At 43.7% G+C, this 21,145-nt stretch overlaps 2 protein-coding genes across 2 annotated transcripts in view; one reads left to right on the top strand and one right to left on the bottom strand.

The window, feature by feature from the left end:
* Positions 1-215: 215 nt before the first annotated feature.
* The window catches only part of atp6v1ab (ATPase H+ transporting V1 subunit Ab), a 33,915-nt gene continuing 12,985 nt past the window's right edge, over positions 216-21,145 (top strand). Inside the window, exons 1-10 of the mRNA XM_078221487.1 lie at positions 216-298; positions 7,820-7,911; positions 9,316-9,444; positions 10,281-10,495; positions 13,276-13,413; positions 15,016-15,167; positions 16,221-16,383; positions 17,934-18,042; positions 19,372-19,494; positions 20,493-20,607. Of these exons, the coding sequence (XP_078077613.1) occupies positions 7,830-7,911; positions 9,316-9,444; positions 10,281-10,495; positions 13,276-13,413; positions 15,016-15,167; positions 16,221-16,383; positions 17,934-18,042; positions 19,372-19,494; positions 20,493-20,607 (1,226 nt within the window). The 5' untranslated portion in view covers positions 216-298; positions 7,820-7,829. The remainder of the gene's footprint in view (positions 299-7,819; positions 7,912-9,315; positions 9,445-10,280; positions 10,496-13,275; positions 13,414-15,015; positions 15,168-16,220; positions 16,384-17,933; positions 18,043-19,371; positions 19,495-20,492; positions 20,608-21,145) is intronic.
* The window catches only part of LOC144499497 (uncharacterized), a 59,382-nt gene continuing 40,584 nt past the window's right edge, over positions 2,348-21,145 (bottom strand). The window contains exon 6 of the mRNA XM_078221504.1: positions 2,348-2,417. The gene's annotated coding sequence lies outside the window, so the exon portion shown is untranslated. The remainder of the gene's footprint in view (positions 2,418-21,145) is intronic.

Raw genomic sequence — 21,145 nt, 5'->3', positions numbered from 1 at the left:
TGGTTGCTGACGTCACTGGGTAGCCCCCCCCCCCCCCAATAATGATTAAAAGCAGGAAGAAGGGTTTAATGTTTTATTTATTCTCACTCTCTGGATTTTATTTTTTATTTCACTCTGTGGGTTTTAAGCCGCTCCGTGGATAATTTTATTAAATTTTTAAATCTGAGTGAACGTTTATTCCCCCCCGATGCCCCGCCTCCTCCAGACCCGAGCCGCGCGCATGCGCCAGGACCAGGGTCAGCTGACTGTCCCCGGCCAGCTGAAGGCGCCGAGCGGAGAGCGGCTGGAGGAGCAGCAGGTAAACCCGGGACGGCCGGTGCACCGGCCCCGGGGAGCCCAGCCGGGGGAGGGCCTGGGTCCCCCGCGCCGCGGGGGGGGCACCGCACTTGCTGGCGGTGCGCAGCCCGCTCGGCCCAGCGCGGGGATGGATCCCCGCTAAACTGCACAGCCCCGGGGGGGGCGGTAGAGCCGACTCCCCCCCCCCCCCCCCCCGGGAAGAGAGCCGCCCCTGCCCCGGGTTTAACAGCTGGCTGCGGGGAGACTGCAGGGAAGTGAAGCGACTTGTGTTCCCTGTCAAACTGCTGAGAGTGTCGCAGCTCGGCTCGATTCCACCCCGCCCCCGGGTATCCCCCTTTCCACAGCCCCCCACCCCCCCACCACACACCCCACCCCCCCACCACACACCCCACCCCCCCACCACACACCCCACCCCCCCACCACACACCCCACCCCCCCCACCACACACCCCACCCCCCCACCACACACCCCACCCCCCCCACCACCACACACCCCACCCCCCCACCACCACACACCCCACCCCCCCACCACCACACACCCCACCCCCCCACCACCACACACCCCACCCCCCCACCACCACACACCCCACCCCACCCCCCCACCACCACACACCCCACCCCCCCACCACCACACACCCCACCCCCCCACCACCACACACCCCACCCCACCCCCCCACCACCACACACCCCACCCCACCCCCCCACCACCACACACCCCACCCCCCCACCACCACACACCCCACCCCCCCACCACCACACACCCCACCCCCCCACCACCACACACCCCCACCACCACACACCCCCACCACCACACCCCACACCCCACCCCCGTATCCCCTATCCACACACCTCAACCCCCCACCCCGGGCGTCCTCTTTCCGCACACCTCACCCTCCCCCACCCCCTGTGGGTGCCCTCCCCCACCCCCTGTGGGTGCCCTCCCCCACCCCCTGTGGGTGCCCTCCACCACCAAGTCAATGCTCTGCTCCCCCATATGTCTGCAGCTTGCTTCCCTGCTTTACCCTTGCCAGATTTTCAGCTGTTTTTGCCCCATCTTCAAACAATATTCTCTCTCCCTCTCTCCATTTATCCCACTCATTTACATCTCCCCAGCCCCTTTCTGCTGATAGTTCCACCACATCCCCTCCCCCAAGCACAAAACAATTAATTTCTATTTCTTGCCCGTGGTGACATATCTTGCTGTAGTTAGTAAGTGAATTAGCTGAAGATCTGCTCTATTGCATAACTGCATCAATCATCCAAGAAGTGTCGGGAGGGTGAGATGGAGGAGTTGAGTAGTGACTTGTACCAGTAGTGGGAAGTGAAACAGTGGTTCTGCAATTCATGGAAATGTGAATGCACCTCCCCACTGGAGAGAACTTTTAAACAGGCATTCTAAGCTAAAATGGCCCCTCATTGTAGATGTGCAAAGCACTGCTGATATTGAAATCTGTATAAAATTTTCAGTAGTTAATATACAGTTTCTTTGATATGTTATTTTTAGCAATGTATAATCCCGGTTTCTACATAATATCGATATATGAATTGGTTTGGGTGTACAAATGTGTATTGGTGATTGATTTTTTTCTGATGCTTTTTGTTGTATGATCTGCACTTGTGACTTATTGTGAAATTGAGCTTTAAAACTGATCACCCAACATAGAATAGAGAATTCACAATTTAAAAATTTGCCTGGCTCCACAAGTGTTTAAAAATCCTAAATATTTAAAGCGGAATAATAGGGATGTCAAGCAAGCAGACGGGTGAAGGATAGTCAAAGGCTGTAATGAAAATAAGATTTTTAGGAGATTTTTGAATGCTGACAGTGAGGAAGCAAGGTAAAATGCCCTCGATGGTATTATGCTTGAAAGAATGCACTAATAATTTGCACTAAAATCTTTTGTTAGCATTCTTTCAGAGAATTTTAACTTTCCTTAAGAATTTAATTTCCTCTTGGAAAAAGTGATTAAGAAGGATGGTGTACAAATGTAGATGTAATTATATTTTGCTCAAATTGTGGAAGCATCTCTTTATTAAACTTTTAACTGTACCTTATAGAAATGGACATGCTGGATATTGAACCTTTTCCAAAATGTCAGATGTTGGGGTGATGTTTGCAGACTGGAGGAAGAAAGAGAGAAATGTCAGTTTTGGGGACTCTTGGATTGGACGCAAGTGTCTGTGACTAACTGCCTGTAAAACTGCTGAAGCAGTTATAGTTTAGTCATACAGTAGCCTCCACAAAGCCTGCAGCAAGCTTGGTATTAATTCAAAAATGAAGGACAAAGAAAATTGAACGAAATAGTAAGCAAAATCAGAATCTCGTCCACAATCATGGTACTTAACCACGATCTGAACCATCCAAAGTAAGCAAGGTCTGGAATATTCATCTTTATTTAGGGACCAATTAGCATAGTTTAATTTTAAAATGAAAACCCCAGTATTTTTGCACAAAATCATTTTAAAAATGTGCCTGCAGTCAATGTTCAATGAAAATTTGTGTAAAATTACTCAAACTAGGAGGATTAAATAGTGTGCATACCAGGTATCATTTGCTAATATCCTATGTATAATACAAGTCCAACTTTGGCTATATTGTACAAAAGTACATCTGGCCCTAAACTTTAGGTACGTAAATCATTGGATCTCCTGCACATTCTGCTTTCTCTTTATGCTAAAAGCTCTGATTCAAACTATTTTGAAATGATGTTAATTAATCATAGACACTTTGCCTAATTAGTAATTTATTTAGCTTGCCGAGCAGTGAAAGTCTTGAGTTCAATTCAAAAAGTTATTTTCTGCTGTGGAGGGAGTGGGCTTTTTAAGCTGTTAATCAATTTCCGGAATCTCCCAGAAAAGATACATACTGGAGTGTTAATTAAATCTTAAGACTTCACATGTGAGTATGAAAGTGAGGTATTAATTTGTAGACCCCAGTCCAGATTGGGACTTGAAATGAAAACTTTGAGAAACACACAGGGCCTGTGGCTGAGTGTTCAGTGGTCCTCTGGTATAATGGGAAATGAGTAATGTCACCAGTGTCTTGGGTGCAAAAGCTGTTCATTGATTAACTGTACAAATTGACGGGATCTTTCTGAATAGAATTCTTGGTGCTCTGCTGTTTAGTGTGACGCGTGTCATGAATGTAATCTGGTGTGAGTTAATATATTTTGAATTAAATTGCTGTTCTGAGGTCTCAGAACATTGAAATGTTGTGTGCCTGCAATCACACTGGAATGTGATGCCAATTATGATTTCTAACCAATATTAAATTTGCTGGTATATTGCTGCTAACTCAAGGATCTAGACTTCTGCTGCATGTGAACAGTAGCTCTCAATGCATATTATGAATGTGCATTCAGTAATGTGGGGTGCTAAATCTTTGAGCAAAACAAAGACATTTAACCTACAAAATAATATTTTGGATTGGATTTAAGTTGAGATGATCTCATTTGCACTGATTCAGTAGCTGTGCGTTGGCTAGTTTAGGTTCTTGGCTGGCCAGCTATAGCAGACTTGTTAAATACCACAACAGTACATCAGGTGAAAATATGCATTCCTGCCCAGTAGCAGGGAGATATTACTTTTTTCTCCTTGAGATTTCCACCTCCTGCTGATGTCTTCAAGCTATAGGAGCTGCCTGCTCAATAGGATGCTGTAATCGACATGTGGATGGAATTTTATGGGGCTGTTGTGGATTTCTTTTTGTTTTTCTGCTCACTTTCTTCATTGCTCATCCTGAAGTTATTAATGGCTGGTACAATGTACTAGTGAGTGCACTGGAATGGCTGCCAAGATGTGAATTCAAATCAAACTATAGAAGGTTGCAAATTTAAATTGAAATAATTTGTTGGCTAGGTACCAGAAAAGAAAAATGAGTGTTCCTGGATTGTTGTACAAACCCAATCCCATACCACATGGCAGCCTCAATGCCCTCTGAATTGCCTTTGCATGCTACCCAATTAAAACAATTCAAGACCATCTCGTATCACCTTTAGGACATTTAGAGGTGGGGAAATAAATGTGTTCCTAGATTTCAGAAACAAATGATCACGTTGTTCTTGTAAATTTTCCTTTCTGGAATGGGATAGACATTGGTTTTGGAGTCCTGCAGAGGGTCACCCATTTGGCGGTTCTTGACGTGAGCTTAAAGTGAAAATTGGTGTTCTATTTGACTGGTGTTACAGCTGAATCGTTCCTGTCATTGCCCAGAATCCATATGTGCGCATCTAGTGGAATCATTGGATAGCATTCAGAAATAAGAGCCTGTGCTGTTTATGATTCTCCTTTAACTTCTGATGTTGCACACCTGCAGTTCCAACTAAGGTGAAGCTAGCATCACGGATCAGGAATCGATCCTGAGACCTTCCCTGTCTTTGAGGCTTGGCTACTCACAACCATAATCAGCCAACCTATCTGGGGAGCTCTATCATTGTGCTCTTAAACAAATTGTCCTGGAGCATTCTCCATGGGTGCAACCTGGAAATTGCATCTGACATTGCATCCAAGTGGAAAAATGCCCAAACATCATTGCAACCTCATTAGCATGTGCCCACAGTGATGATGGATTTAAATTAGCATATACCAGCTGAAATAATGGGGCCAGAGGAATGCTGAATCTCCATCAGTATGTTTCCTCCTTGAATCCTGAAAGTTTTTCAGCTTATTTAACCAGCATTCAACATACATCAGGTATGTGTAGGAACCTTTAACAGGGTTCAGTTTTTAATGTGACTTACATTTTTCTACAAAAGTGCAATAAAAGAAACAGATAATGCAGCACAATTCTTTGTGATGTCTGCTAAGAAAGGACCAGAGAAATTACTGTTTCGTGCTGCATCTGAAAATGTGGTCACAAGTTTTCTGTCAGGAAAATGATACAAAAGTCTGAGGTCACATCAACCAACTCAAGATCAGCTTCTTCCCTGCTGCGATCAGACTTTTGAACAGACCTACATCGCATTAAGTTGATCTTTCACTCCACCCTAGCTATTACTGTAACTCTACATTCTGCACCCTCCTTTCTTTCTCTATGTACAGTATGCTTTGTCTGCATAGCGTGCAAGAAACAATACTTTTCAATGTATACTAATACACGTGACAATAAATCCAGTCAAAGTATTGGGAGACTATAGTTCAAGGCCAGGCTGTTGGAGGATGCTCACATGTGTGTCAGGGAGTAGTGGCTGTTTTAGTTGATGGAGAGCTAAATCCATCACTAAATGATGATTCAGACAAGAGATTTGATTGACTGATGGAAACTTTCAGGGAGACTCGGACGTATTGTAGTTACATACCAACTCGAGCTTGCAATTCCCTGTTTTCTAAGCCATGTGATTAGTGTCCTGTTGTTTTGTATTTGTGCATATATATGGAAGAAACCCCAGGCTATTGTATCTAGGTCAGTTCAGTTGCAGTAATGGTAAATGTGCAGTACCTTAAATATTTTAGTACTTCAAAACAGGATTAATAAAGATAGGCTGAAGTTTTTGCTTTGCAATTATATATGTATTCTATAACATTTAGCTTTATAAAAGGATTGGTAAAGTTTTTATTAGCACAGGAGTAAGCTGTTCAAGCCTTTGAGTTTGTTCCATCAATCCGCCATCTTCTTCACTTCTGACTTAAGTTTACACAAAATATTTCTTGCCTTTTAATTGTCTAAATTTAATCTCTACTTCTGTTGATTCCTTTAGCAATTTCAAGAAAAAATTCCACATATTTAGATTTCAGTCCCATCATAACTCATTGATTGAGGTTACCAGTTTGAGACTGGCATTCTGGGATTGTTCGAGCAGCTCTCCATCACCGGCTGGGCAAAGCAAGGCTCTGCTTATGTGCCCAAACATTGGCTAATGCCCAGGAATACCTCGGCTGCATCACACCTTGCTCCAGTTTGCAATGGGCAGATTATAGGCGATTGATAGTGGCTATACTGTGCCTAACAAGCATGAGTGTCGCGATGAGTAGGTGAAGGCAGAGTGATGTGCTGATTTACTCTTGTAGTGGGATACAAGAACTGCCTGTTGGGTCTTGGTGACGAGTGCAAAGCCGAGGGGCTGTCACCACAGGCCCCATTAATAAAATGAGAGGTCACACGACATCAGGTTTATTCCAAATCACAAACTTTTGGAGCATCAGATAAATGAGGGGAAAATGTAAAATCAGTATCCAGGTTTTGAGACATTGTATTATTAAGTTGGTGCCATTATTGAAGCATTTGTTTAAGTTAAGTTTACAGCACTTCTGTTACTATTGTAGGTAGTAGAAAGCAGAACCTCCTGGTTTTGCAGCAATAATGAAACTAATTTAAAAGTTTTACCAGTCCAGTGTAATCGACTGTATTCACCATGAAGAGAATACAATAATGGCTGCTTTGAAAGGTGAATGTGCAAATCAGCATTTAAACAACAGAGCCCCTACCTTTATTTTCAAACATATATCTACAGCCTCGCGTCACTATCTGCAAGGTCTTTTCCAACCATGTCTAGCCTGTGCTGCATGTCGAGAAAATACATCAGTTCCTCTGACCCCAGATTGTCTCCCACTCTGCCGCTTTCCAAACCCCCTCCCACTGCACTCCAGCATTCTGTCCAATTGCAATGCTGGTCTCAGTGCATCTGTTTTCGATCCCTCTTAATTCTTCTCTCCATTGTCCCGATTGCTCTCTCTGGTTAAATCTTCAACAATTCTACATTACAGGAGCTGTACATGTGGTTTTTATTCCTCTGCTATAACATTGTTGAATGTCTTGCTGTTCAGTGAGATGAAGATTTAAAAATGGCAATTTTTGATATTACAAATAAATCTCGATTAAAAGATTTTCACTCCACAAAAATGTTGATTGCATTGCACAAACCATAGCAAAGGCGTTTCCAATTAACCACATCATTGACCTGTTCAAGATGCCTGCTACTGTTATTCCTGTCTGTGTCTATAGAGTCACCTCAAAGTTACTACTTCAAGATTTTCATTCAGCTTGGTCTTCCTTTATCAGATGCTGGCTTCTTTCCAGAAACCAGCATAGTATAAATTGTCTCATTAATTAATATATCTGTAAAAGTATATAAGAACTCATGTTCAAACTAACTTTGGTTTCAGAAAACGTCATATAATATAATTATATAGACGTGCTGAAAACTTGTGTGTTTGATTTTAACGTTTATAAATATTCAGCACCCAAATCCATCATGAATATTGTTATTAAGTAACTTTCCATTGGGAATGGACTTTCCATTGGACTTGTGTGTTTTTATATTGGGCACATTTAAATTCTGTTCTTCAATGTGAAGTGCCATGGATCCACACATGGCTTTGTGACCTCCGGATTAATATTTCACTATTTAACTACACTGTTTGGCAGTGCACAGAATATATTTTAAAGTTAACTAGCTTCGAACAGACAGATGCACAGATGTATTTATGTAGTTCCTTAAGGGAAGACTTCAAGCCTGAAATTTACAAGTCTTCTAGATGTCCCCAATTTTTCTATTTATATCTGATCTGCTTTGAAATCTTTTCAGATTGATCAAGATGGATTTCAGCAAACTTCCCAAGATACGCGATGAGGACCATGAGACTATGGTTGGTTATGTCCACGGTGTCTCTGGTCCTGGTGAGCATTTTATCCATTTGTCAGCTGCTAAACAACCGGGTTGGTGTAGCGGGATGTATAACCTGGTTACTGTGTAAAATGCATGCTCCTTTATGTCTGCCACAAGTGTTCAGTGATCTACTGAGATATTGATGCTGCATGGAAATCATACCGTTTGATTGTGAGGAGGCATGGGGATTTATTTACTGGGGATTAATATGCAGAGTCTGACTGAGGTACCATGTTGCAATTGCCAAGTTTGCAGATGACGCATAGGTGGGAATGCAAGTGATGAGGATGATACAGTCTACAGAGGGACACAGACAGGTTGAGTAGGCAAAAGAATGGCAGATGGAATATAATGTGGGAAAATGTGAAGTTATGCATTTTAGTAGGAAGAATAAAGGAGCTGAGTATTATTTAAAGGGAGAAAGACTGCAGAAAGCCGCAGCACAGAGGGATTTGGAGTCCTTGTGCATAAATCACAAAAACCTATCCTACAAGTTCAACAGGTAATAGGGAAGGCAAATGGAAGTTGGCCTTCGTTTCAAAGGGAATGGAGAATAAAAATAGGGAATTCTTGCTCAAACTATACAAGACCACACCTGGGATACTGTGAACAATTTGGGTCCACTTATCTAAGGATAGATATACTGGAATTGGAGGCAGTCCAGAGAAGGTTCACTAGGTTGATCTTGGTGTGGAAGGATTATCTTATGAGGAGAGGTTGAGTAGGTTGGGCCTGTACTCATTGGAGTTTAGAAAAATGAGAGGCAACCTTATTGGGACAGATAGGATTCTCAGGGGGCTTGACAGGGTCGATGCTAAGAGGTTGTTTCCCCTTGTGGAGGGTCTAGGACCAGAGGGGATAATCTCAGAGTAAGGAGTTTTCCATTTGAGACAGAGATGAAGAGGAATTTCTTCTTTGAGGGTGGTGAATCTGTGGAATTCTTTACCACAGAGGGCTGTAGAGGCTGGGTCATTAAGTATGTTCAAGGCTGAGACAGACTTCTGATCTGTAAGGGAATCGAGGGGGATGGGGGTAAAGTGGGAGAGTGGAGTTGAGGATTATCACCTCAAATCAGTCGTGATCTTATTGAATAGCAGAGAAGACTCAATGGGCTGAATGTCTTACTTCTGCTCCTATGTCTTATTGTCTGTACTCGCTGGATTCCTCACCTTCCTCTTATTTCAAGGTCGAGAATCTAACTTTTAAAGTCTATTTTCTTCTAAAAGTTTCTCCAGATCCTTGCAAATCAGATGTAAATTATTCAGTTCCTTATCTACAGTAAATTGCCATCCAGAAACCTTATCCATTCAGATTTAAATGGGTAATTTTTCTTGCAAATACAAAGTTTTTTTTAAAGTTTACTTCCGATGATGCACTAACCTGTTTGCTGTTTCTCTAATCTACGTGTCTTCCAGTTGTCACTGCCTCCAATATGGCTGGAGCAGCAATGTATGAACTGGTTCGTGTAGGTCACTCTGAACTGGTTGGTGAGATTATCCGCTTGGAGGGAGATATGGCCACAATTCAAGTCTACGAAGAAACATGTATCCTTTCCAAATTAATTAATTGTATAAACTTGAGCGAGATGCTCGGAACAGTTTTTGTTGGGATGAGGTGCCTTTGGCAAAAACGGTATTTTTATTGCTTGTTCTGTGCAGGTGACTGACTAGACAGAATGCACCTTGCAGCAAATGATGTAATTGGAGGAGAGGGTGCACCAGTGGTGAATGCACAAATTAGTGGTTGATATGAAACCAACTAGCCTTCACGATTGTTTCTGCACAGATCATGTACAACATCTCCAACTCAGCCCAACTTATCAGTTGAGGAAAGGGCCTGCATGTTCTTCCTGTAACTCTCCAGAATAATGCCATCTACCATTAATAATTACATTTGTTTTGGGCAAGGAAAAGGTTTATTTTAAGAATCACTTAAATCCATAGTTTTTATTGTCTCTTGCTCCTCGCCCACTTCCCGTCCTCCTCTTCTGAAGCTATGGAATTGACGGGTTAGAAAAGACCAGCTGATTCAGTCTTGTCCCCACACTCATGGCTGAAGCTTTGTGACCAGACACTTGCCCCCCCCCATCCCCTAATGCTGCTAACTGCCAACTTGGGAAGAGGCAGAAAAACACAGGGGCAAAAAAGAAACAGTAATCTCCTACTGAAGGCAACCAAACGATGAAGCAATTCTATAGACAATAGTTCCCCTCCAGTAAATCCGATGACCTGTCTTCTGTGTGTGAGCTTGAATAATGAGTGATGGGCTGCACCTATTTACAAGGCTCACCCTGCCGTTGCAGGTTTCTGGAACTTGATTATGCTTAATTTTCTGACCCGGAATGTTGGAAGCAATGTTTTTCTAAATTCCCATCTAATAGCTGGCGTATCTGTCGGTGATCCAGTGCTTCGTACAGGAAAACCCCTTTCGGTGGAGCTGGGACCTGGCATCATGGGAGCCATTTTTGATGGGATCCAGCGACCTCTGAAGGACATCAATGATCTTACGCAGAGTATTTACATCCCCCGTGGTGTCAATGTGAATGCTCTGAGTAAAGACTTGAAGTGGGAATTTACTCCTTCCAAGAATATGCGGGTAAGAACTTTCATTAAATCAGTTTAACTCAATTCTCTCAGATGGGCTGCCTCTTCCTAAATGACTAGCTTAATTGTTACCAACATTGCGATGAATTCTAAACCATGCGTTCAGTTGTTATGATTCAATATCGTCCTCCGTAACTAAGAAATAAATGACTTGAATTTCCCACGTATCTACAAAGTGTGTTTCAGCTAATGGATTACTTTTTGATGTGAAATGTGTCGACATTAAGATAGAACAGGCCACTCAGTCCAACCAGTCTGTCTCTACATATACCCTGGGCTCAAGCATATCATTCTAATCATGCTTAGTCACCTCTTCAGTCCCTTCCCCTTTGTCTGTCTGTCTGTCTCACTGTTGAGAGAGCCAATTCAGCTCATCTTGGTTCCCCTCCCATTAGAGGAATGAGCAGTTACTTTGTGATGGTGTTGCTGGAGAGAGGAATTGTTAGCCAGGCACCATGAGTTCTCCCTGCTCCCAATAACTCTCACCCGAGCAGGCAGGGCGCTGATCTATCATCCTGTGCTGAAGAGGTTGTCTTTTGATAATGTAGTGCTCCCTCAGTACTGCCCCAAAGTATCAGCCTAGATTAAGTTCTTGTGTCCTGAAATCGTTCTTGCACCCACCTTCTGTCAAACTGGCACATTTGAGTAAGATAATAAAATACAATTGGACAACATCTTGAGTGATTTGTTGTCTCCCAACATTTCCTTCCTTGAAAACAGTAATCATTTTGAAGTAAGCTTCATGGGACTGGCAACCTCTAGTGCTCTATGATAACGTAGCTAAAGGTATCAACAGCTTTTGCATCTTGTAATTCTTCCAATAAAGTTTGCGTGAAACTCTCAGCCAATCCTTAAAACCAGGGCCTGCATTAGATTTCTCTTTTATGCAGAGCGGTGCCTGTAACCTGAAGGCAGTTTCCACAGTCTGAACAGATTTGGCAGCATTTATGGAGAGAGGAATAGTTAATGTTCCAGGTCTGTAACCTTTCATCCTGCTGCCAGACCGGCTGTGTATTTCCAACATTTTGTCATCTTATTTCAGCATTTGCAGTATTTTGCTTTTGCCCCACAGACTGAGCATGTGCTGTTTGTCCAATCTCCCCGTGGGAGCTTTTAAGCAAGCTGAACAATGGTTTTTGATAGTAATGGTGTGAAATAGTCTATCTGTTTGTTGAAAGTAAATCTAGAGAGAGAATATTAGAAGTTGTTTGAGGTGGAATTTAAATTTGTTTTCAAAATAAATAGCCTGCAGTTAACTCGAGTGTTCAGTTGATGGTTTGAAACTATAATTCACACAACTCTGAGATAGCGAGATGGGCACAGAGCCACATATCCAAGAGTCAGTTGGTAAGCTGCAAATGTAATGTATGAAGTGGGATGCCATGGGCCTGCACTACTGGTTGGTGGGGTAGTGTGGGATGATGCTGCTTGGGGGCGGGGTGTCTGCTACAGTCCTGGAGCAGGCCTGAGCTTCCTGCCTGTGACTGCTGTGAGCCAGACCCCAGCTACCTTCCATGTTCAGTTAAAGTAGAATTTGGCTGGTTCAGTCTCTCTAAATCAGTAGCACTGGATATCCCCACGGGCGCCGACACCCTGAAACTGAAATATGGCTTGGCGTTTAAAAATATTTGTCTCGTTGCTTCCCATCTGCCACTCGTGGAACATGTGCAGGTAGAGATGGAATACTGCTTGCAGAAAAGGGGCTACATTTATGCCAGCCACCTACAGTTTTGTTAAACTAAACTTCTGTCCCCCTCAGAGAGTAGTATGGGCGTGGAATGCCCAGCCTGCAGCAGTGGTGGACTCGTCAACGTTGAGAGCGTTCAAGTGGTTATTGGATAAACATATGGATGATATTGGAATAGTGTAGATTAGAGGGGCTTTAGATTGGTACCACTGGTCGGCGCAACATCGAGGGCCTGTACTGCGCTGTAATATTCTATGTTCTCTGTTCCAACCCCCACCAGTGAACCCAGTGGTTGACACTGCTGCCTCACAGCACCAAGGACCCGGGTTCGATTCCTGGCTTGGGTCACTGTCTGTGTGGAGTTTGCGCATTCTCCTCGTGTCTGCGTGGGTTTCCTCCCACAGTCCAAAGATGTGCGGGTTAGGTTGGCCATGCTAAATTGACCCTAGTTTCAGGGAGATTAGCAGGGTAAAATGAGAGGTTATGGGAATAGGGCCTGGGTGGGATTGTGGTCGGTGCAGACTCGATGGGCCGAATGGCCTCCTTCTGCACTGTAGGGATTCGATGATTCTAAATTCTCCCTCAGTGTACCCGAACAGGTGCCGGAGCGTGGCGACTAGGAGATTTTCACAGTAACTTCATTGCAGTGTTAATATAAACCTACTTGTGACTAATAAATTAACTTTGCTTTGAAATTAAATTAGTTTGACAGTGCAAGTGGGGCTGAAGTGGCACGGAACCTCTGGCTGAGGCATTGAGAACAGGAAGGAAGCAGCTAAGAAAGGCTGTTCCAGCAAATGGAACCAGCATGGTAATTGGGGCGGGGTAATGAAAATCGAGTTGATAATTGTGATACCATCTTTTGGTCAGTAAATTCAGTTTGTTCATGTGTGCCTGCTACATGGCGATTGACTTCTCATCATTTTGGATCAACTCTTCTGTCTACAGTTAATGACTGTATACAATGGTAACAAGAACTTGCATGTGTAGTTTTCTAAGTGATAAGTAATAGTGGAAGCTGGAATTTATTAGTTCATTATTTTATAAATGGTTTGGTCATTGAGCTGTGAATTGTATATTTTCAGGTTGGCAGTCACATCACTGGCGGCGATATATATGGTTTTGTGTTTGAGAATTCTCTTATTAAGCACAAGATTATGCTTCCTCCAAAAAGCAGGGGAACGGTCACGTATGTCGCCCCATCGGGAAACTATGATGTTTCTGTAAGTATCTGAAGATTACATTCATTTCAAATCTGAACCAAATGTGTTCAAGGATTTATCAGTTGCAGATATGTTTCACAAGACAGAATGGTGTACAGATCTCACTTGTACTTTGCTGAATGAACTATGACATGGCCGAGGGAATTTCACAGTAACTTCATTGCAGTGTTAATGTAAGCCTACTTGTGACTAATAAATAAACTTTACTTCAATCACTCCATTGTCTTGGGCCAATTAGGGATTGGCAATAAAGCTGGCCTGGCCAGCCAGACTGCAACACAAGAAGGAATTGGAATGACTATTTGCATCTAACCTTAAAAAAATAAATGGAGAGATTGAACAATTTAGGCCGATACTCTCTGGAATTCAGAAGAATGAGGGGAAATCAAATTGAGGTATTCAAGATGATAAAAGGTATGGATAAAGTAGACGTGGAGCGGATGCTTCCTCTTGTGGGGAATTCTAGGACGAGAGGTCATAGTCTGAGGATAAGGGGCAGCAAATTTAAAACAGAGTTGAGGAGAAACTACTTCTCCCAAAGGGTTGTGAATCTATGGAATTCGCCACCCCAAAGTGCGGTGGATGTTGGGACAGTGAGTGAATTTAAGGAGGAGTTACAGATTTTTAATTGGGAATGGGTTGAAGAGTTATGGGGAGAAGGCAGGAAAATGGGGATGAGGAGCATATCAGCCATGATCGAATGGCAGAGCGGACTCGATGGGCCGAATAGACGCAGAATTTGGCCGTATCTTATGAACTCTTGAAATCCCACGGTGTTATGCAAAGGTAAAAACAACAAGTCTAAAATACTATTAAAGGAACCAAAAGGTTTTAAGTAGAATCTTACAGGTTCTGGAGAGGCGGAGAAACTTGGGTAGAAAATTCCAGAGCATGGGACCTGAGTGACTGAGGCCTGGCCGTGAGGGAGGAGGTGCACAAGAGCCCAAAATCAGAGGCGTGGAGATATTGAACGAGGAAAGGGATGATGTAGAACTGAAGGAGATTTTAACAGCATGTTAGCCATTTCAAAATCCAAAACTAAATTTTCTTTGTTCTAGCTGTTTGTGGGATTAGGCATCACTGGCAAGGCCAGCATTTATTACCCATCTCTGATTGCCCTTAAAATATTGGAGCGCTATCTTCTACAGTCCACAGGGTGTAGGTACACCCGCCGTTCTGTTCGGGAGGGATTTTCAGGATTTTGTCCCAGGGACATGAAGAAATGGTTCCAAGTCAGGATGTGTGTGACTCGGAGAGGAACACGCAGCTGGTGGTGTTCTCATGCACTTGCTGCCCTTGTCCTTTGAGGTGGTTGTGGTTACAGGTTTGGAAGATGCTGTTGAAGGAGCGTTGGTGCGTTGCTGCAGTGCATTGTCTGTATGGTACACACTGCGGTCACTGTGTGCCAGTAGTTGGGGGGATGAATGTTTAATGTGGTCAGAGGGTGTCTTGGTAATTGAATTAGATTTCAAATCTCTTGAGTTCATTTAGGTAACAACAAAGTTGTTTAAGCAGCAGCCCTTTATGGAGGTGGCAATAATAGATTGTAACAGTGAATTATTTTCTTCCTTCTCTTTTCTTTCTCTTTTTTTCTTTTTAAAGGATGTGGTTCTGGAACTTGAATTTGAAGGCATCAAAGAGAAGTTCACTATGGTTCAGGTATGGCCTGTTCGTCAGGTGAGGCCAGTTACCGAGAAGCTCCCGGCTAATCACCCTCTACTGACAGGACAGCGCGTGCTGGATGCACTTTTCCCGTGAGTCAAATACACTTTAGTTTGATTTGTTAGAAAGTCCAAACCCAGATGTTTGGATTTCTCACCTGCAGCCTCTTCATGCCCTATATCAGATGGTATACAATGCAGTGTTCCCTTAAATCCCGGTCAGGCACTGAGGCTGATTTCAGGGACCATTTTGTCCCTTGTAAGATATGTGCACAAATCATTGAAGGTGGCAGGGCAAGTTGAGGAAGTGCTTCAAAAGGCAGGCGGGATTGTGGTTTATATATAAATAATATAGAGGCGTAGAATAAAAAAGCAAGGAAGGTATGATGAACCTTTATAAAACACCATTCTGACCTCAACTGGACTCGCTAAGTTACTCACCTCAGGTAACCAACACAGACAGGATGGGCGAATGGCCTCTTTTAATGCTGTTCTATTCTCTGATTCAATGCTAAGATAGCTACTGGGCCAAGGGGGATGGAATTCCACAAGAGAGAGAGAGACAAAAACATTACATTTGGGTTGGCACCAAAGGTTAAGGTTTGAATTTGAAGATTTCCGAACTGTCTGACCCAGAGCTACATGGGTTTTACCTCCTGCAGGAAATACTGTGGACCCCGATAATGTATGGGATTGGTGCAGGTAATACAACTGGTGTCTGCACTTAAGCCATTCCTCTTGCCCCCTCACCCACCTCATCCTCCATTTGAAGAGTGGCTTTCACTCATGAGCACTGTCCCTTCAGACCTTTCGTGAAGTTAAAATGAGGACTCCAGGTGGCAATAGGTTTGAATGTAGGAATCATGTATGTTAGGAGGTGGTCTCTTTTGTTAAGGCTTTTGCTCTTTTTCCAATACATTATAATCTGGTGATGACCTACTGGAGCAAATTGCAGAGAGAGCAGCTTGACAGAACTAATGGGCCTTAAACAATGCGTTACATTGTTCCATCCGCTTCTATAAATCCTGAATAGTTTGCTTAACCTGGGGATTAATGATGGGAAGGAATAAATTTCTGTCTATGTTGACAGGAGAGTCAGATTATAGTAGATTCATTGTGTTTTTTTTGTTTGTTTTGTTCTTGAAGGTGCGTGCAAGGTGGAACCACTGCTATCCCAGGTGCCTTTGGGTGTGGGAAGACTGTGATTTCTCAATCACTCTCCAAGTACTCCAACAGTGATGTGATCATCTACGTTGGATGTGGGGAGCGTGGCAATGAGATGTCTGAAGTTCTGAGAGATTTCCCTGAGGTTAGTTTAGAGTTATCTTCAAAAACAAAACACGGCGTGCTTGCAAATGTGTTTAAGAAAATGTTGCAAAGTAATGGTAACGCACCGACCCTCATCCTGGGGGTTACCATTGACCAGAAACTGAACTGGACTAGCCATATAAATACCGTGGCTCCAAGAGCAGGTTAGAGGCAGGGAATTCTGTTGTGAGTAACTCACCTCCTGACTCCCCAAAGCTTGTCCACCATCTACAAAGCTCAGGTCAGGAGTGCAATGGATTTTTCTCAATTTCTCTGGATGAGTGCAGCGCCAACAAAACCCAAGAAGCTTTACACCATCCAGGACCAAGCCTGCTTAATTGGCACTCCATCCACCCCTTTAAACATTCACTCCCTTCACTGCCGACACAGTGGCAGCCGTGTGTACCAACTACAAAATGCACTGCAGTAACTCACCAAAACTCCTCCGACAGCACCTTCCAAATCTACGACCTCTCCTATCTAGAAGGACTTGGATAATGAACTCATGGGAACACCTGCAGGTTCCCCTCCTAGGCCTAACCATCTTCATCAATGACCTTCCTTGCATCATAAGGTCAGAAGTGGGGCTGTTTACTGATGGTGACTGCACACTGTTCAGCACCATTTGTGACACCTCGGGTACTGAAGCAGCCCATGTTGAAATGCAGCAAGACCTGGACAATATCCAAATTTGGGCTAACAAGTGGCAAGTAACATTCTCGCCACGCAAGTACCAGACAGTGACCATCTCCAATAGGAAGTGATCCAACCATCACCTCGTGACATTCAATTACATTACCCTTGCTGAATCCTCCACCATTAACATCTGGGGGGTGGTGGGGGGGGGAGGGACTCATTAAAAACTGACTGGACTAATCGTATAAATACTGGCAGGCGTGCCTGGGTGCAATGGAGCGATGTCATTGGGTTTTTGTGCATGCACAGATGGGTATTGGTGGCCATCTTGTGTTGGCAAGAGACAGCGGCCAAACCAGCAATTCCCACACCTCGTAAAAAGAAAAAGAAATTCTGAAAATTCAATTTGGATTCCTTGGCTAGTTAAGTGTTGGGCCCACTGAAATGCAGGGCTTGGTCTATGGAGAGAAACTAATTTACCAGGAACTTTCTCCCCTCGAATGCCCCCTCCCCCCAAATCCTTTTCCCAGTGGCTCAGCCCAGAGGTGAAAAGATGTACACAAGTTGGTGAAATCCTTCCCTTGCTGAGATATGAAGTGACTCCCTCGGACGTTGCTGTTTTGTGTCCAGTCCTTTAGCATTTATAATTTCTCATTGGTGTCGTGGCGTCCGATTATTGTGCCCTGTTCTGCTGGTTATTTCACCCTTCCCGGCTGGGTAAATATGGCGGAGCCAAATTACTGAGTGACAGGTTTTACTGATGCGTTGTTTAAATAAACAATATCACAGGTTCATGTCTACATTGCCTAAACCTGTTGATGCTGGAATAATTGTGCTGAGTGGCCTTCTCTCTCCAGATTTATTCTTTGGATTATTCTGGATGCTAATGTGACCTATTTCTCTTGTCCCTTGTAGCTAACGATGGAAGTTGATGGGAAAATAGAAAGCATTATGAAGAGAACATCCTTGGTGGCCAATACCTCAAACATGCCGGTGGCTGCCAGGGAAGCCTCCATTTACACTGGTACGGATACCTCATTCATTTTGCACTTTAATCTGTAGGCTGCTACACAAAATTGTGAATTGGTTCTATTGACTTTTACTGGTAACAAAATGCAATCATGGTGGGTTGTAAATGGATCTTGCCTGGAAAAAAAGGCATTTACTTGCCAGGGTCGTAAGGAGACGTAGAAATATATCCCCTAGATTTCCGATGGATAAATTAATGCTTAAACCTGGCTGTTTTTAAGGACAAACATGTTAATTTCTGATTATCTAACCTCCCTTCTTGACATTCAATTTTAAATGGCTTCCACTCTTTAAGCATTCTGTCCCCTATCTTATCAAACTCCTGTGATCACCCCATGTTGATGTGCTGTGATTTTCCACATCTGTGTCCCTTTAATTTTGTTTGTAACTCATTTTACGGGATCTGGGTGTCGCTGGTGAGACCAGCATTTTTATTGCCCATCCCTAATTGCCCCTTGAGAAGGTGGTGATGAACTGCCACCTTGAACTGCTGCAGTCTGTGGTGTAGGTACACCCACCATTCTCTTGGGGTGGAGGTCCCAAAGTTTTGACCCAGCGACAGTGAAGGAACACCCGATATATTTCCAAGTCAGGATGACGAGTGGCTTGGAGGGGAACCCCCAGCTGGTGGTGTTCCCATGTATCTGCTGCTCTTGTCCTTCTAGATGTTAGTGGTCGTGGGTTTAGAAGGTGCTGCCTAAGAAGGAGAGTTCCTTCAGTGCATCTTGTCGATGGTATACACAGTTGCTACTGTGCATCAGTGGTGGAGAGAGTGTATGTTTGTGGAAAGGGTAGCAATCAAGTGAGCTGCTTTGTTCTCGATGGTATGAAGCTTGAGTATTGTTGGAGCTGCACTCATCCAGGCAAGTGGAGAGTATTCCATCATACTCCTGGCTTGTGCCTTGTAGATGGCCGACAGGCTTTGAGGAGTCAGGAGGTGAGTTACTCTCCGCAGGATTCCTAGCCTTTGACCTGTTGTGGTAGCCACAGTATCTATATGGCTAATCCAGTTCAGTTTCTGGTCAATGGTAGCCCCCAGGATGTGAATCTGGTCCTTACCTCCCTCATGTCAGAGTCACAAGCAACTTCCTCTTGAGGTGGCTGTTGAGATCTTCCTTATCCTCATCTGCACACTGCCCTTTGGTTACATTATCTGAAGCAGTGGACTGGTGACACACCCAATTCTTACCTTTCTATCCGTTCACTTCACTATCGAATGCATAGCTGCTGATCTCATCATAACATAATGAAATGATGCAGGCTTCTAAATGTTTATATCAAAAAATGGCTTAAATCGTTTCTTTGTGTCTGACATCTTTTTAAGGCATTACCCTTTCTGAATACTTCCGGGATATGGGTTACCACGTCAGTATGATGGCAGACTCCACTTCCCGATGGGCTGAGGCGCTAAGGGAAATCTCCGGGCGGCTGGCAGAAATGCCCGCTGGTAGGTTTTATTGTCAACACTGTTGCTAACAGCTTAAATTTAGAATCTCACTCTGCATTTTAGAAATTAAACACTGGGAAGTTTAGCTCATGCTGCGGGTCCCACCTTTGGGTTTATTGACTCCTGCTAAAGATCTTTCTTTTGGGGTGTTGACTCGCAATGCCTTTAATCGGCGATTGGGATAGCTGGTAGCGAATATGTAACTAAGGGCAGACATAGAGCCAAAATGAACTGAGGCCGGTATTAAATTATGAGGACACCTTTGTCCTTAAATAAAATGCCTGTTGTAAAGATTGAAGAAACCTGTGTGTAAAAGAAACTGCACCGTTTGCGATTGCCGAAGGCATGAGGGACAAATTGGCTGAGGTGGATTGAAGGAAATGCATAAAAAGGTGTAACTGTGCATTGGCAATGGATAGTCTTCAAAGAACTATTGCATAGGGTATAGCACCTACATCTTCCCTCAAGGTGCAAAAACTCCAACAAAGCCTGTCAGAGGGCTCAATTTCAAAATACTTGCCACTTAGGACGAAGATGAGGAGAAATGTCTTTGCACAGAGGGCTGTGGAAGCTCAGTCATTGTGTTTAAGGTAGAGATTAATAGATTTCCAATTAACAATAAAGGACTATGAGGATAGTGGCTATAAAAGGCATTGAAATGTCCAGTCAGCCTCGATCGTATTAAATGGCTCGACTGGCTGAATGGCCTACTCCCGTTCCTTTGAACCCTGAATTACAGTATCCTATGCTTGGATATTGGGCAGTGAGGATGCTGCTGAAGATAGGGTGTTTGGACAGTTTACTGAAGTGACCGCCATCTCTTATCCAAGAGGATTATCTCAAGGCAGATCTAAAACTTGTAGCCACGATTTGATTTTACATGAGAACAATTGGAGCTAATTTGACTTGGATCTGTACTTTCAGATGACTGATCTTTTGCAAATAATGTGATTTGTTATTGAGAATATGATTGAAACTAACTTTATCTGTTTTTCTAGACAGTGGATATCCTGCTTACCTCGGTGCCCGTTTGGCTTCGTTTTATGAGCGTGCAGGTCGGGTCAAGTGCTTGGGAAACCCAGAGCGAGAGGGTAGTGTCAGCATTGTTGGAGCGTAAGTGTTTAATTGGGAACAAATATCAGCCCAGTGTATAAGAGAATTTGTTCCAGTGAGAAGCTCCTTGATGGCTTATTTTTAATTGAATTAAAACGCGAGGTGTACTTCATGCTGGCCGTTATCTGCGTTGAGATGAAATACAGTCAGTGGAGTACTAATTAATGCACATTGAGTGATTTTCTTTAATCCTTTTGGAATTTTATGGGCAGTACGGTGGCACAGTGGTTAGCACTGCTGCCTCACAGCGCCAGGGACCTGGGTTCGATTCCCGGCTTGGGTCAGTCTGTGTGGAGTTTACACGTTCTCCCCATGTTTGTGTGGGTTTCATCCAGGTGCTCCGGTCTCTTCCCGCAATCCAGAGATGTACGGATTAGGTCCATTGGCCATGCTAAATTGTCCCTTAGTGTCCGGGATGTGTAGGTTAGAGGGATTAGCGGGGTAAATATGTGGGGTTGTGGGGATGGGGCCTGGGTGGGATTGTTGTTAGCGCAGACTCGATGGGCCGAATGGCTTCCTTCTGCACTGTAGGGATTCT

The sequence above is a fragment of the Mustelus asterias genome, chromosome 10 (assembly GCF_964213995.1).
Source record: "Mustelus asterias chromosome 10, sMusAst1.hap1.1, whole genome shotgun sequence".
NCBI lineage: Eukaryota > Metazoa > Chordata > Chondrichthyes > Carcharhiniformes > Triakidae > Mustelus > Mustelus asterias.
Note: the sequence above shows the minus strand (reverse complement) of the source record. Positions and strands in the feature narration are given on the sequence as shown.